This window comes from Schistocerca americana, chromosome 1, assembly GCF_021461395.2.
Source record: "Schistocerca americana isolate TAMUIC-IGC-003095 chromosome 1, iqSchAmer2.1, whole genome shotgun sequence".
Classification (NCBI taxonomy): Eukaryota; Metazoa; Arthropoda; class Insecta; order Orthoptera; family Acrididae; genus Schistocerca; species Schistocerca americana.
Window position 1 is genome coordinate 422,492,960 of NC_060119.1, and position 16,806 is coordinate 422,509,765.

General features: G+C 44.2%; 1 protein-coding gene across 1 annotated transcript in view; it reads right to left on the reverse strand.

The window, feature by feature from the left end:
* The window catches only part of LOC124556458 (synaptotagmin-14), a 579,934-nt gene extending 568,453 nt beyond the window's left edge, over positions 1–11,481 (reverse strand). The window contains exon 1 of the mRNA XM_047130444.1: positions 11,304–11,481. Within this exon, the coding sequence (XP_046986400.1) occupies positions 11,304–11,334 (31 nt within the window). The 5' untranslated portion in view covers positions 11,335–11,481. The remainder of the gene's footprint in view (positions 1–11,303) is intronic.
* Between the last annotated feature and the right edge of the window lie 5,325 nt (positions 11,482–16,806).

Sequence of the window (16,806 nt, forward strand, 5' to 3'; positions counted from 1 at the left end):
TGCGTAGTAGAGTATTTATGGTGTACGCGTACGTGGAGACTGTTTACGCAACAATCGCCGACATATGTAGCTGACGGGGAATAGGGGGAACCAGACCGCATTCGCCGAGGTAGATGCAAAATCGCCTTGCAAACCGTCCACAAGACTGGACATCGACACTAATCCGCAGGGCGAATTCGTGCCGCAGCCCCGCACGCCTTCCCGCTCGGGAAGCAGCGCATCAGACCGCGCGGCTAGCCGGGCGGACAGTGTTGGGGTGGTTCGGCCTTGCACAAGGCATATCGAGGAATAGAAAAACCGAAATCAAGAAGGAGGGCCGAGATCAGAAGTCATTTAGACCCGAATATAAGTCCTCGTGCTTCAGCGAATTTTCAATTTCCACTCTTCACAGTTGTTTTCCTCTGATAAACACATAAGCGCATATAGTATTTGATCTTTAACAGAAGGGGCCAGCAACGCACTACTACCAATATAACATGTGCGTGTAGAAATCTCTTCCAAAATATTTTCCTTAAGTTTTATGTAGACTCACAATTTTTCTGACAAAGAGACTGCGCCTGCAGGCAGCAGTCGGCACAGCAGAGAGAGTACGGAACGGTAGTCGGAGGACCGTGGGATCGAGTCCCGATGCGAAAACTTTTTTAATTCCATTTTTTATGTTACTTACACTAGAAATAAACCGATAAAATATTGAGTGTATTGCATTTACTAATATTTTCGTAAAAGGCATGAAAAGGATGCAAAGGAAAATTCGGGATTGTAAATAAATTTAGAGGAAGGGATGGGTTGTAAGACATGCAACTTCGTATTTAAAAATGGATAGTTTTAGTGTTGATGATTTACACGTATGAGGGTCGTATTCATCGCAAAAACAGGGGAAGCAGTATTTTCTCGGTATTTGGCACACGTTGTAAGCGTGGTATTTTCTTATTTGCATGGTTGTTTTAAGCTTTCTGTCGAAAAACATATTTTGTTTTCACTCATAAAAGGTTCTTTCTCATGATACAGTTCGGCAGAAAACCACGCATAAGTATCATTTCGCTAAATATTGGTGACGATAGCTGGTGATGTACAGTGGAATCTGTTTCGATTCATTCTTCTCGAGGTGCTACTTTTTTTCTCTCTCGATGAGATAAGATAGTTTTCACGCTTTACGATCAAATTCTTTGCCCGACGATAAAAACAGACATCGCAGGGATGCAGTAGAAGATTGCATTTGGGGGCAATCTTTTCGATACTGCAAGAGGCAGTTCAACAAAAATAATAAGAGAATTTAATTTTATTACGAAGTTTTCGTTACGCCTTATAATCCCTTTCTGGAAATTTGTTTAGAATCCCAAATTTTCTTTTGCCTTTTCTTGTCACGCCTTTTACGAAAGTATTAATATATGCAACATACTGAGCATTACTTCGTTTTATCTGCTGTGTAAATAACAAAACTGCAAATAAAAACAGTTTTCGCACAGGGACTCGACCCCACGACCCTCGGTTATCTTTCTGGAGTCTTTCCGCAGAGCCAGCTGCTGCCAGAAAACTATGATGGCATAATTGACTCGTGCATCGATGACCTGCGCCGAAAGTGCTATTTTTTTCTAATCCCTTCGTCATCTGAAGCCCCCACTCCTGTCACTCTCATTTCTGGCCAAGTCCTGCGTACACCGTAAATTTGGACAAAATCGGTGATGACGGGTAGACGTGGTCCCTTCGTAAGCTAGATTCTTACAAATACAGTGACAGCGCGCAGATCGACAGAGTTGTAACATACACAAAGTAACGTTTTGTTTCAAAAACCAAGCTTTTTGAAAACCCCGGTCTGTGATCTAGTGGAAAAGATGTCCGAAGTTCTTGATACAACCCCACAAGCGAAGCTGAAATTAGCGTTACTGGAAAATTGTGACTAAAATTACAGCAAAGGGCTCAATAGTACAAAACGGAAGGCAGTTTAATGACTCGTCGACGATGAAGTCATTAGAGACGGAGTTTAAGCTCGACACAACAGGAACCGAGCAGGAAATCGATCGTGTCATTTTCAAAAGTAATAATGTCGGTATTCACCTTAAGCGATTTACGGAAATCATAGAAGATGGACAAACAGGGATTTGAAGTCTTCTTCTACTAAATACAAGTGCAGACTGTGCAATGCTTTATTAGGCTAGATCCAACTCGGTGTGTTAAGCCGTTGCTTTCCTCCGACCTCTGCACTGAATTACCCACCCAGTTAGTGCGGAACATACAGTTTAAAGCGGTGTCGTAACCACGGTGGAACTTGAAGTTTTTCATACAAAGGGTGAACACTATTAAAATCGAGAAACTTCAGGGACTGATTCCCGACTGGCAATAGAGGAAAAAGGTCCTATGAGCATGTGTTCCGAAATGGACGGGGTGCGTGCAACGACAACAAATTGTTCCGGAACGTAACAAAGAGCTGCATCGCATCCGCGTCACAACAGATGTCCAAAGTGGTCTACATAAGAAACAATGCACGCGTTCACACATATCTCCCACGCGAGATACACATAATCGTTCTTTGACTTGCACCATGTTGGCGGGTCACTTGCCTAGAACTTGTAGTATGGTTCGTCTCCATATCCTGCAGAACCCGGTCCTCCTAATCTGGTTTACGTCCTCCCTGCACGTTCGCCTGTCTGAAAGGACCCCTAGTCGCACAAACGCCCAAAAAGGATTTGAAATGCTGTGTGATGTGGTTGGTATCTGTGAGGGTACTTGTTTTGGTATAGCTGTGCTACCTCTCGACAGTTTCCGTCTGCTTGGCCGCACAAAAAACACCATCTCGGCTTGTTCCCGACACGAATACTGGACCATTCCGCTGCTTTCAGTACGCTGCGCCAGTCACACAGCCTGCAACACGCAAGGAACACACGGTACGTGGTCAGAGGAACTTTCATTCGTCAGCGACATCTACCGCGGCAACGATGTATTTCCGGACACATGTTCATGGGACCTTTTTACTTTCATTTTCAGTCAGGAATCCGTGCCTGCAGTCTGTCAGTTTTATTTATGTTCACTCTGTATAAAAGGGGGTGGAACCGGAAAACTTTCGATCCTTAGTGTGGCACTTAAGTACTAAGCCACCGAGCGTGGCAGTTCCTTGTGACGGACGTCTAGGGGTGGTAGATCACTTCATGGGGAACAACTTTTGTTCGAAACAAAATGTTCGCTGACGCTTTCCGGCGATACTAGGATTTGTTTAAGACTTGTGTCCGTTAGAGGTGGCAGAGTTCGTATGCAGAGTGTGTTACGTATCACCCACTCATCTGTTTGGCAAGATAAGGGATAGGCCAAGTTGCTTCTCCGTATGTCCTCACACTGACTCCAATTCTTGTGGTTTTCTTGTTGAAAATCATTCTATCAGTTTACCGAGGTTGGCAGTGGTGCACACAAAATACGCCATGTGACTGTGTAAGAGACTCTGAATTACGAGAAAAGTTCAGCATTTGCGAAGGTGGTTTATCGTATTTTGAAATCATTCTCTGTACAGGGCATAATTGTATATGGCGATGCTCCTTTGCACAACGGCCGCTAAGAGAATCAAAGAAGGCATTCACCTGACAACCGAACACAAAATCTCTTGTTAATAAGGGACTTAATAAGGTAGTAAGCTTACTACTTGAGCCCCCATCTTACTCTGTTACTCGCTCCTGTGAACGTGAACGCGTTATGCAGGTCTTGGTGCCTCTCGCGTCCATCTAGGAAAGATAACCTGAAGATGCCTAAATAAGGCGAAACGCGTCGTTGGAAAATAAAAAACTAAAATTGCAACCAAGACTGTTTTTAACCAATACTGTTAAGCACTGGTTTGCTGTATGCCGCATATGGATTGGAAGAATTTGGTTTTCCACTTTTTATCGGACTGCTTTAAATAATCTGTGCCGGTGAACACTCATGTCGTGAATATGGAGTGTCCTCCTTTCCTCTTTGTAGACGTTCGTAAGTCACAGTAGCGGTTTCATCACAAAGTGTGATCGTGCAATGTTGGTCGTACCTTTGTCGGTCACTGTGTGAAGGGTACACAGCGTTTCCACACTCATTACATTTCTCACACACGTCGTAGAACCGAGGCACACCAGCATGAACGATGACGCCAATCGTTCCAAGATGCTTTCTTTCACTGGTACCGAACCTGTAAGCTTCTGTATTCCAGAGAGGAATCTAAACGACGACTTTTACTTTGTAATAGTCACTGTAGCGAATTACTTTCATTTTTTTTCTAAGCGTTCAGTATGTGTTTTAGACCAAAGAATTGAACTGTCACCATTATACAACGGAATTTTCGAGCCATGTACGCTAGAAGAACCTTAACTGAGTTACGAAAATAATGACGGAAAACCAAAATCTGGATGACCAGACGACAGACTGCGAGTGTCTTCTCACTGTACCAGCCATCTCTCCACGGAACCTGAGCGTCGTCTGCAGGCAGGGCCGCGGCACTGGTGCTACAGAGCTGCAGGCACGTCCTTAATGGAGAGGAGGCCAATAGGACGAAAGAAACTTTCGGATGGTGTGGCGCTGCCACGTAACATAGCTTGATCAAACTAGGATCATATTCAGAAAGAACTACTGCAGTACTGTACAGAAGGTAACTGAAAGAAATACGGAATGAGACTGACAGAAATGGCACTTTTAGTCAAAGACAATAATTACGCTGAAGTCACGACGGATTTTCACAATCCCCTGGGCATTACAAAAGCAGGACGTGGTTCTTGATAGTGTGTGTTTGTGATCATCACGCCATGGTTCAAAAATGGTTCAAATGGCTCTGAACACTATGGAAGTTAACTTCTGAGGTCATCAGTCCCCTAGGACTTAGAACTACTTAAACCTAACTAACCTAGGGACATCACACACATCCATGCCCGAGGCAGGATTCGAACCTGCGACCGTAGCAGTCGCGCGGTTCCGGACTGAGGCGCCTAGAACCGCTCGGCCACCGCGGCCGGCCGTCCTTAAGTGCTGCACACCACTTGTGTATAACAATTGGCAGCGAAAACTGACACGGGTGAAAGTATACGACAATAACAGGAAATATGTTCCAGGAAACATTAAAGTATGTGTCTGCTTATTTTACCAACGGAATGTGGAATTGAAATACTCCGCCCGTCTTATCTGGTGCTGACAGTAAATGTTCAACAGTACTACGACCGTGGCTATGGACTAAAATCAAAACGAAATAAGTGAGCTCTAGCTATGTCACTAATTATTACGTACACTAGTGTTCATTACTGGGATTCACACCTGACAAAATGGTAAACAGTACATACTTTAAAACTTATCTACCACAGAGAGAGACAAGAAATGGTTCAAATCGCTCTGAGCACTATGAGACTTAACTTCTGAGGTCTTCAGTCCCCTAGAACGTAGAACTACTTAAACCTAACTAAGCTAAAGACATCACACACATCCATGCCCGAGGCAGGATTTGAACCTGCGACCGTAGCGCCTAGAACCGCTCGGCCACACCGGCCAGCACAGAGAGAGACAGTTTCAGTCTTTGACACGTATAGTAATGAAAATGGCTATTTGCCATAAATAATTCATTATCACCATTTCCAAGGATGCTTCACGTTCTACTCGAATGAAAGCAGAAATTATGTAATACTCACTTTATTACAGGGATCAGACAACATCATAACTTTCATAACGATCATCAGAACAAGAGTATGCAATTACAGTACAAATCATTATGCTATATCTTACGACAACCATCCAAAAAAATATTGATAGAAGGAGTTAATGCAGGGTCACAGCTATGCGTTCCATGACAGTTCGTCGTATGTGACAAAGATAATAATTACTGCGCACAGCACGTCAGTGTGAGAAATATTGAATTTTCTTGCAGTATAGCAAAAGCTACTATAAAATGTGGAGAGTCCACGAGTTTCTTCAGGTATGCTTTATCCAGCTGAAGCCGCTGGCTGAAGACTGTAAGGACGAGGAAATGCAAGAGTGTGTGCGGTTCTAGGTCAGTCAGCGACCGATCGCTTTCTATGAAACAGGGATTGATCGTCTCTCTCCCAGTGGGATAAATGCCTTGGCATATGTGCTGATTACTTTCGTATGGAACCGTTCCATGGTCCTATTGTTGGAGGCGTTCGGTTTTTATCTGACCGCCCCTCATACATCCCGTAGAGCATCCAAATTTCGGGAATGTTGATTGTTACATTTTCCTCGCTGTTCCAAACGGTCCTAGACATTTGATTTGAAGTTAAGATCGGATAATTTAGCAAGGCAGATGAGGTGCGATATGTCACGTGATCGAGTCTGGGTCCAGCACACAGTTTTAATCTGCCAGGAAGTTTAATGTTTTTATGTCATCCTCAGGCCAGAAACGGATGCATGCGACTCTCTGAAAACGGGAATGTCCACAGCATAATCATCGTGAAGATGTAGAAAGATAGTAACACTTGAGCCACCGAGAATGTTGAAATAAACATCCTAGTTCTTGTTCGTGGTTATCTGAATGGTTGTGACCAACTCATACTACGAAAAACATCCCCAAAACATCACAGGATCACCTCCGGCCTGAACTACAGCCTCCATACACTGTAGGTTGAACGTCGCATTGATACACCAACAAATCGGGCAACTTCATGGTCATTTCCACATATGATGCCTTATTTCTTTAATTCTGTCACGTCATCTTAAGACGCTGATTCCACACAGCCAACTGGTATATACAAATCACTTCATCACCGTGACTAACGCCAGCTGGGGCCGGTCACACTGCTTCCACTTCATGTACAGCGCCCCAAAGCAACCAGTGTGCTCTTGAAGGGGGCGACTGATTTTGTTGGTGAGCTTATTTCTTGTGCGTTTTCAACCTGATTAGCGTCTTCCACATGACGAATTATATTAACGCTGAAACAAAACTGATATTCCTTTTCGCACTGAATAATTTAGTTTCTAGTTAATCTGGTAATCACTGAAGTGATGTAATTAAATATATTTTGCTGATGTACAAAACGAATAAGATGAAGAATAGAAGTAGTATGTGTCGTTAGCAGCCAACTTGCAGATAGCTACCAACAGTACGGAGGAGAAAGTTGACAAACTTCACGATGGGTTTCGTACATTAAATTTGCACCACACATTAAGGACCAAATAAGATAAGCAGAGAAGAATCTGACCGGCAATCCACCCCATAGTCCTTCAAGTGCTTTTCAGTCTTCCCAATGTTTCCTCATATTTGACTGAGAGTCTAGCTCTGCGCTTTAAGTACCTCTTCGCCACCTAGCATCGCGAGTACTTTACAGATCCATTTTGAACTTGATCTATTTTCTCATTTGCCTTCGATGTAACTCCACTATTTATGGTCACTCGGCTATCCCCGATCTGGTCATTACTTATTTACATTCCTGACAACTAATGGAAGAATTCGTATGGGCAATCTGTGAACCGTGCAAACTGTTTTGTGTGTGACCTCTCAGGAATTCTCGGCGTGACTGATTAATGATGTACTTCCGATTGTTCTGCCAAATCGCTGTTTTACATTTTATGTACAATATTTCGACAATCAACCCAGCTGCCTTCTTCACGTCTGCGAGTTTTGCTGATATGCCTACACACTGCCTGGACTCCAACCAGACAGTGAGCTATTGTTAGTTGGCGTCACTATTTCTAGCTGATTACACCACTTGATACATTCTTGTGTTTCAGACCGCGCGGTGACATTCCGTAAAACGCACATTTTCGCAACGTTTCAAAGCTCTAGTGAATGTGGTTGCCGATGAGATCCTAATACGAAAAGCGTTCGATAAGCAAGTGTTTTTTCGGCCAGTCTTCGTCGAAAAAATGCGGAATTTGTTATGGGACATCGTGGAATAGTCCCGCCTCAGCCATTGTAGTTTCATCCTATTAGGATGAATCACGTTTCTTATTACTCTAGGTCGATGTTCGTGTCCAGTTACATCATCCAAGCTCGAAACATTCACCGCGCCGTCTGGGCGTCCGTGGGACCTTTGGTAGTAATGGAAGTCACCATGTGAGCTGTGGACTACGTGAACACTATTGGCGGACCATCTGCATACCTTCATCCTTGATATCATACTAGCTGGTTTGAGGAGGATAATGGTGAACTCGCGTTGATATCTTGGCCACTAAATTCGCCCGATCTGAAGCCAATGGCACATGTCTGGGACGCTATCTGGCTCCAGCTGCGCGTCCACAGTCCACCGCCACGTAACTATCGGGAATTGCGTGACCTGCATATAGCCACCGAAAGTTAGCAAGCAGTTATAGAATCTGTACCACGCGGGATAGCTGCTGCATTGCGTTCCAAATGTGGGCCAACAAGCTGTTTAGCAGGTGGTCATAATGTTTTGGCTCATCAGAGTTCGTCTCGTTTCTTTTACACTGTATCATTATGAAAATTGTGATGAGAGTAATGATAAATCCGCTTTGATTCCCGTAGTCAACTGACGGTGAGGCAACTTAGACTTGCATTCAATCCAGTTGTAATGAGAGTAATTATATGTCTGTTCTGATTCCCGTAGGTAACTGCCGGTGAGACACGCAGACATAAATTCTATTGTACATAAATTAAATATCAAAATAAATCGTGCGATACAGCTGTAGGGAGCTTGTCATCGTTACTGGAATAAATGAAAACACAGCTGACAAAAGACCCATCTGGCTTTCCTCCCAACAACAGATTTTCATCGTCATCTAGACAGATTGGGCAAGTTGATGCCATGGGTGATTAACTATCGGAAGAGCAAATAACAGGTTCATAACGCGGTCCCATCTTGGCCGTTGGGCCTTCCTTAATATTTAATGCAAAGCTTTGCGTTTCGTAAATCGATGGCGAGTCTTAATTCGGATTTCATGATGAACGATGGTATAGCGGCCCGCCGTATGTGCTGGTTCCCAGTGTGTAACACACGTGCTAGACGCGCAGAGAGATTTTATGTGTTAAAATGTCTATTGCTGAAAGGACATGTTGCTCTAAGAAGAGAAAAGCATACATTAGATGGAAAACTCTGTTGATATTATTATGAAGTCCATGTGCTAAAATCTGTACAAAAATCAGTAACAATTCACAATGCGTGTACATGTATCTGTGTAAGGATGCAGTTAGCTTATCTTACAGTACGCGAACGACAGTAAAAGCTGTAAGTCAAATATTAAACATGATTTTAGAAGTATGAAACTATCAATTTCTTTCACCAACAGCAAAACTAAATCTGAATGTGCCGCTGAAACTGTGTGTTCGGGACTGGGCGCGTATCCGTATCCTCGCCTTCCGCACGGGTTCGAGTCACGGACCAGCACACAGTCCACCTTCTATGAAAAATTCATTATTGCAGACACTATGTCGTAAGATGAAAGAGACAGTTTCGGAACGCTGTTGCTGCTGTGCTCCAGTTCCGAAGACTGGTATATTGTGGCTCTGCTCGAAAGTCTCTCCTGTGCAAGGTTCTTCACCTCCGCATAAAATGTAGATGTAGATGAGCTGTAAATGTAGATAACTACCGCCTCCTTCACGCACTTGACAGTGCTTGCTGCAGTCACGCCTTGATGTACGTCTACAATTTTTACCTCTCGCACTTCCCTCCATTGCGAAATAAACTGTTCCTAGCTGCCTCAGAATGCGTTCAATCATCATATCCCTTCTTTTAGTCATGTTGCGCCATAAAGAGAAGATTACAATTTTCCATTCAGAAAATTCTGCACAGGTTCTGCTCAGGTTCTTCTAAACCCTTAGCAAAAGCCGCAAACTATCTCAAAGAAAAGTAGGAAAATAAACGCCATTGCTGAGAGTCTCTAATGGCTCAGTTTCTGAGCGAGCACTAAATACGAAAGTGGAGAAGTAGACGCAAATCCTTTTCGGTCGTGTTATGAATAAAGCGAATAATGCAGTGGGTGTTCCTTTCTGTTGCCTTTCACAATATTTTACTCATACTAATATCAGTCATCTTTAAGGATAAGAAGCCTAATCGAAGTGAGACGTTGTTGACAAATTTGCTGACAATGTTACGCCGGAATATTCAAAACAGATTACATCGACTATCACGGGGATTCATATTTATTAACGTTTGAATACAAAGATATTACCTAAACTTTACGCAATGAAATGTGTGCTTGCACTTCTGTACGCAATCACGAATACATGCAACATGCTTTGGGTCATTGCCATTTGATTCAGTGCCACCAATTACTCGCGGTATCAGTTTACGAGAAGCATACCCTCAGTTTTGGTGCGCAACAAGTCGATTATCAAGCAACGTGTCGCGCTGTTTTCAAATTATAGAAAGTTCTAGATGGACAGACACTTTAGTAGTACGTTGTACACGTAGCTCTTCAGACGTCCGGTGGATTGCGCTCCATATGAGCTTGTCCTGAGAACGTGAAATAGCAGCTGTGTAATTCGACAGATGATGATAAAAGTTTGTGACTTTGTAGTGTCTGCCTAAGAAGTTTCACCTCTGTGTGTACAGTTTCTTATTAGAGGGGAGTAATATTATCACAACTAAAATGGAGTACCGTTGTTATAACCCTTAACACTTGCAGTGTTTTGTAGGCACAATGCTATTTGCAAAATTATTTGGCTCTGCTGCAGAGAAACTTTATACTCACCTCATATGCATCACGCGCACTATAATATATTTTCTTCCCACGGTTTTGGTTTCTGCTGCGCTGCTTCCTGCTTTTGCTAAGCTTTTAACAGATGCAGAACTTCGTGGTGGGTCCTTTAAATGATGTAGGCAGTCCAAATATGATGAAACTCGCCATATTTGCTTCAAGACCCTGTACAATTAAGAATGCACCTTCAGATTTGCTTCCGCTCTAGAAGACTGCCATGGAATCTGGGAGACTGTCCTATTAATCTTTCGTTTCTTTTTTTTTATATCAACTTTCGTGGGTGCCAAGTGAAAATTTCTCAGCAGCAGGGATGTATTTTGGGCGTTTAAGTGTGAGCGCCTAATCGAATACAAAAGATATGAAACGAAAAAAAAGTATGGAACTACTTTAAAGCAAGAAGCTGGATGGGGAAACGTGTGATGTGACACCCTACAAGAATTATGTGATCACCAGCAAAGGTGTAGACCAGGCTTCATTGCGCAAAATATGTCGTTCGTTTTAACAGTTAAGTACGAATTTAAGCCGCCACCCGCACACACCATAATAGAGTTTAGCTATTTTTAATGCCTGCTTACAGATGTTAACAAGTAGTCGATATCACGTGCCCGACCCTCAGGCCGCGCCGCGCTCTGCGAATGACAACAAGCTCTGTGGTGGGGGTAGGGGTAGGGGGTAGGGTGGGGCGGGGAGCAGCGAACACTCACCGTTCATGAGGCTGTCCGACCCGGCGATCATCGCGGCTGGTGCAGGTGCGTGCGCCTATCCCATGAGCGAGCGTCCGCCGCGGTAGCGACTGCCTTGCGCTGCTGCTTCTGTTGCTGCTGCTGCTGTTCGTATCGCCGGTTCCGACTCGCGGTCGCACATGTGCCCCTGACGGCGTCGCACTGTAGACTGCCCGCAACAACAGGCTGCCCTGCCAGCGCCGCGCCGCCAGTGCGCATGCGTCGTCGCTGCGCGGAGCCAACAAGACGCGCCGCCGCCACACGACTCGCTCTATTATTTACCCTCGCGTTACAACACCAGGTCCAAAGGCGTATAACTTGCCGGTGTCATCGCTCTTCCGGCACGCAGTGTCACGGATGCATACAGTGCAGAGTGGCGTTGTTCCCAGCGTGCACTATGTCTTGTTGCCTTGTACGGGGTGAAATCTGTAACAATTACCAATTGCTCCTGCATAAATTGAGATACCAAATCTTAAAACAGCCCGCAAATCTTAAAACGTTTCGTATGCAAACATAAAGGTGCCGAATGACGTCCCAAGCATCTTGCGCCTTTTGTCGCAGCCCCTGGAGAACGAGTAAGTTCCTGCTTCATCATGTCCCATATGTGTTCACCTGGCGAGAGATATGGTGATCTTAGTGGCCAAGGCAGTTGTTGTACACTACGAAGAGCAGAGAAGAAGCCGTATGTAGACAGCGCTGTCTTACTGAATAAGCGCATTACTTTCCTGTCGAAGAAATTGTAGTGTTACGGGGATAAAAGCTGGTACAATGTAGCGCCACTGGCTACTTTACCCTGCAGAAACACCAAATGCAACCGCGAGTTGTAACTGATGCCCCCCCCCCCCCGCCCCCACTCCATGAAGCTTGGAATGGCACCTGTTTATCATTGGCGAATGCACTCAGGAATGGACAGCTCACCAGATCCGTCCCATACACCTGTATGGCCATCACTCGCAAACAGGCACAACCTACTGTCGTCATTGAAGACAACACTCCACTCTACAGACAACTCTTTCACGACACCAGAGCAGCTATGCTTGGTGTTGTCAGTGGCAGCTTGACCAGAGGCACACGCGATCTTAAGTCCTGCTGCAAGCAGACGGTTCCCAGTGATCCGTTACGACACAGGAAGTGCAACGAGACCCCGGCCTTTGTCCCGGGGTAATATTCAATTGGCCACTGCTGCTCGCATAATACATTGATCTTGACGCACACCTCTATTGCGAACACGTCCAGAAACTGTTCTACGAGTGTAGGTATGTTTCGCAGACCACTGTTGAAAGCTGCGCACTCCAACGATAAATTGCGTCCAACAAGTGTAGCAGTCCGTAAATATGTCCATTCAATTTGCCACCGGCCCCAATTTAACCCCGTTCAAATGGCTGAAGCTGTTCAGAAGGGACAAATACCCTTCGGTGGGGCATGGTTATCCCTGAAATCAATGTTGCAAACACTGTTCACCTCTGAACTCAGCACAGTTACTGTGTACAGTGTCAAAACCGAGGGCGCACGGACAGACCTACGGAGCGCCATCTAGTGGCAAATGAACCAATAACACTACAATCCCTCAGTATGCACATATTATTCCCTAGTGTAACTGAACACTGTCGTTGACGGTGTTACATTTTTTTCCTAGATGTGTATGATACAATGTATTCTGAAAATGTGCATTCAATTTTATAGTCAATATCTTTGGAATAAAATGAAAATTTAAATCGCATTCTCGATTTTCACCGTCACATGTAGACTGCACACGTCGAGTACCTCCTATACTTCACTTTCCTGCACAAACAACTATTAGGCATCCTTATTTAAGGCTAGGACACATCCAGACCAATATTTTCGGAAAATTTCCGTTGGCCGTATCGTAAATGCTCTCATCGCAAATGCCAGAACTGAAAATACTGTTGCCGGACACGGTGGCCGTTCGGTTCTAGGCGCTACAGTCCGGAACCGCGGGACTGCTACGGTCACAGGTTCGAATCCTGCCTCGGGCATGGATTTGTGTGTTGTCCTTAGGTTAGTTAGGTTTAAGTAGTTCTAAGTCCAGGGGACTGATGACAAAGATGTTAAGTCCCACAGTGCTCAGAGCCATTTTTTTGAAAATACTGTTCTAAATACTGCCACTTGGTTTCTCTTCTGCTCACTACCAGCTCGCCAGATATTTGGCTAAAGTGATCCGCTCTCTACAGTGGATTCAAACTACATAAGTCTGCATCCTTTGATGCACGCAGGATACACTCAATAATTGTTTACGAAGATTCAGAATGGCCGGCCGCGGTGGTCTCGCGGTTCTAGGCACTCAGTCCGGAACTGCGAGACTGCTACGGTCGCAGGTTCGAATCCTGCCTCGGGCATGGATGTGTGTGATGTCCTTAGGTTAGTTAGGTTTAAGTAGTTCTAAGTTCTAGGGGACTGATGACCACAGACGTTAAGTCCCATAGTGCTCAGTGCCATTTTTTGAAGATTCAGAATGGTGAACGGGAAGTCGAGACAAATAATTTGATAAAGAAGATTGTGGTCTATCAATCTGGAAGACGGCCTCAAATTGGCCTACAAAAACCACCCAAGCTATAGCGCATGCGCATGCGTCCTCTTATGCCACGTGCTTTCTTTAATATTAGTAAGTTGAACTCTTCTGTGAGAGTATTGAGGAAGAGACCTTTGAAAAAGTTATAGAAAAACTAATTATTTTTACAACTCGATCTAAACCTTACATGCGCAGTTGTCCCTGAGTAAGAAGACCAGAGAATTAAAACTATTTAATTATCATTTTTACACTGTTAAAATTCATAAAATTATGGGGTAAAATTTACGCAAACGTCAGTTTTATTATTTGTTTAAGTACACGAATGTGCCGGCGGTGCCGCTCGAAGTGGCCGAGCGATTTGAGGCGCCATGTCACGGGTTGCGCGGCCCCTCCGGTCGGAGGTTCGACTCCACCCTCAGGCCATGGGTGTGTGTGTGTTGTTCTTAGCATAAATTAGTTTAAGTAGTGTGTAAGTCTAGGGACCGATGATCTCAGCAGCTTGGTCCCTTAGGAATTCCCACATTTGAGGCGGCGGTGTAAGAGTGCGAGGGGATATTCCAGAAACTCTCGTTGTGCGCATGCGCTGTGGCTTAGGCGGCTTTTGTGGAGCAATTCTAAGTTATTTCCAGGCTGAACAGACCACAAGCGTCGTGTCAAATTGTTCTTACAGCCGGCCGCTGTGGCCGAGCGGTTCTAGGTTCTATGCGCTTCAGTCCGGAACCGCGCTGCTCCTAGGGTCGCAGGTTCGAATCCTGCCTTGGGCATGGATGTGTGTGATGTCCTTAGGTTAGTTAGGTTTAAGCAGTTCTAAGTCTAGGGGACTGATGACCTCAGATGTTAAGTACCATAGTGCTTAGAGCCATCTGAACCATTTATTCTTACACCACGGTGGTAGCATGTAAATAGTTACCCCTTAACCCTGTAGAATGATAAGTGTATAACAAAAGTTCTTCAGTCAACAGCTTAACAATAACTGTCCTTCAGAACACACTTCTTTGTAAATATCACCACATCCTGTCCCACATAGCGCCACCTGAATGGACAAATTTCATTTATCGTCATAAATAGAGCTGCAACCAGAAGGACAAGGTGGACTGCGATCATTGTTGACGGGTAGGTAGATGGTATCAAACATTTGGTAGATAGCATAAACAAGGTCTGGGCTGTAGTCCTGTGATACTCCATCTGATGCCGCTTGCACCTGAGCGCGCAGATTTTACAGATTGGTGGGTGGAGTATAGAGATGGCGGTTATGGCTGAAACAGTCGGTGTTCGGTTATATCGGTTTTCTTCCACTCCAGTTTATCCTGACTGTTAAAATCGCTTAGAATAACGGGTTTCTGAAACATCCTATTTTCGGTCTCCTATTCTTGTTATTTCCGGCAAACGTAGAAATCGAACAAAAATTGAAAAATTTAATCTCTCAGTTTCAAGATACATATAAAAACATGAAATATTAAAATATAAAATATTAATTAAATATGCAAATGAAAGAAAAGTTAGTCCTTCCACCGTTCGCTGCTTTCCTCGAAAAGCGGTAAGTGGTTGAATACTACTAAAATCACCAGTATTCTCCTGTCATTTCTAATTGTTTTCAAACTCTGCTCAGAAATCATGTTTTAACTGGGAATCATACCATTATTTGGGCATTACGAATAGTCAGTGCCAAAGGGTGAATACTGAATTTGAAGAACTCTATTTTTTGCGTTAATTTGGTCGTTTCAAGGGCTATTAGCCGATGAAGTCATATTACGTAGTCACAGCCCAGCTATTTTCTATTTTTATTGGATACTACGAATGAATTGTTAAGTTTTCAATTTATCACTGTTACCATAATTTCATTCCTCTGTTATTATTTTCCAGACATGGCAGACAAATGCTAAACCTTGTGAAGCAGATGATGCATTGTACCTCATTGCTAGGTCTCTTCGTAAACGTATTTCCAGACTAGGGTTGGTACCATTGTGCAGCACACAAGATGTCAGGCGACGACAGCGAGAAACTAGCGTGTAGACCTGACGGGGGCAGGCCTTGCACTGCACTGCACGTACACGCATGCCCTAAGCCACGGCACACGTTATTATCTCAACAGTGCTGTACCAATTCTTGCGCCTTGTGTTTGCTGCGCGTTTCTGTTGGCATTGTTATTAAACTATCACTGGCCGGTTTCCCCCATATTCTACAATGACGCAATATTGCAAACCAATGCAAATTTTACAAATAAGAATAACTCCTTCTTTAAAAGTCGGTTTATTTGAAAACGAAAAATTTTTGAACTACCCTATGGCAAACTGGTATTTCGGGTTTTTTCCTAGGCTATTAGTAAAAACAAAAAACTCTGTTATAACCGAGATCAAATACGAGGGTGAGTCAAGTGAAAACCTTAAATTTGTAATAACAAATCGAAATTTCGCGCCGTTATCCTGTAGGGTGGTAAGCGTGCTATAAATAGTGTGCAGAATGGCCTCTACGTGGCAGAATAGTGCAAATGCACACATACCGTCGCAGTATCAGTAAAAGGATGGCCGCCCGACTTGCGACTTGCACCAGGGAAGAACAGCGTTCTGTTATTCGGTTTTCGCGTAGTGAAGGTGTGAAACCTATTGAAATTCATTGACGAATGAAGGTTCAGTACGGTGATGCATGTTTGTCACAGCAGCAAGTCTACGAATGTAGTAGGAAGTTCGCAGATGGTGTGACTTCAGTGGAAGATATTCCTCGTCCAGGTCAGGCACAACGAGCTATGACTCCACAGAACATTTCAGCAGTTGAAGCCATAGTGAAGGAAAACCGCCGAGTGACACTGAATGACACTGCAGCAATGGGTCAGCACACCACATTGTGCATGATGTGCTCCAGTTTGACAAAGTGTCTGCAAGATGGGTGCCACGCCAGCAGACGACGTGTTGATGCTTGTGAAGAACTTCTTCGGCGCTTTGAACGAGAAGGTGATGG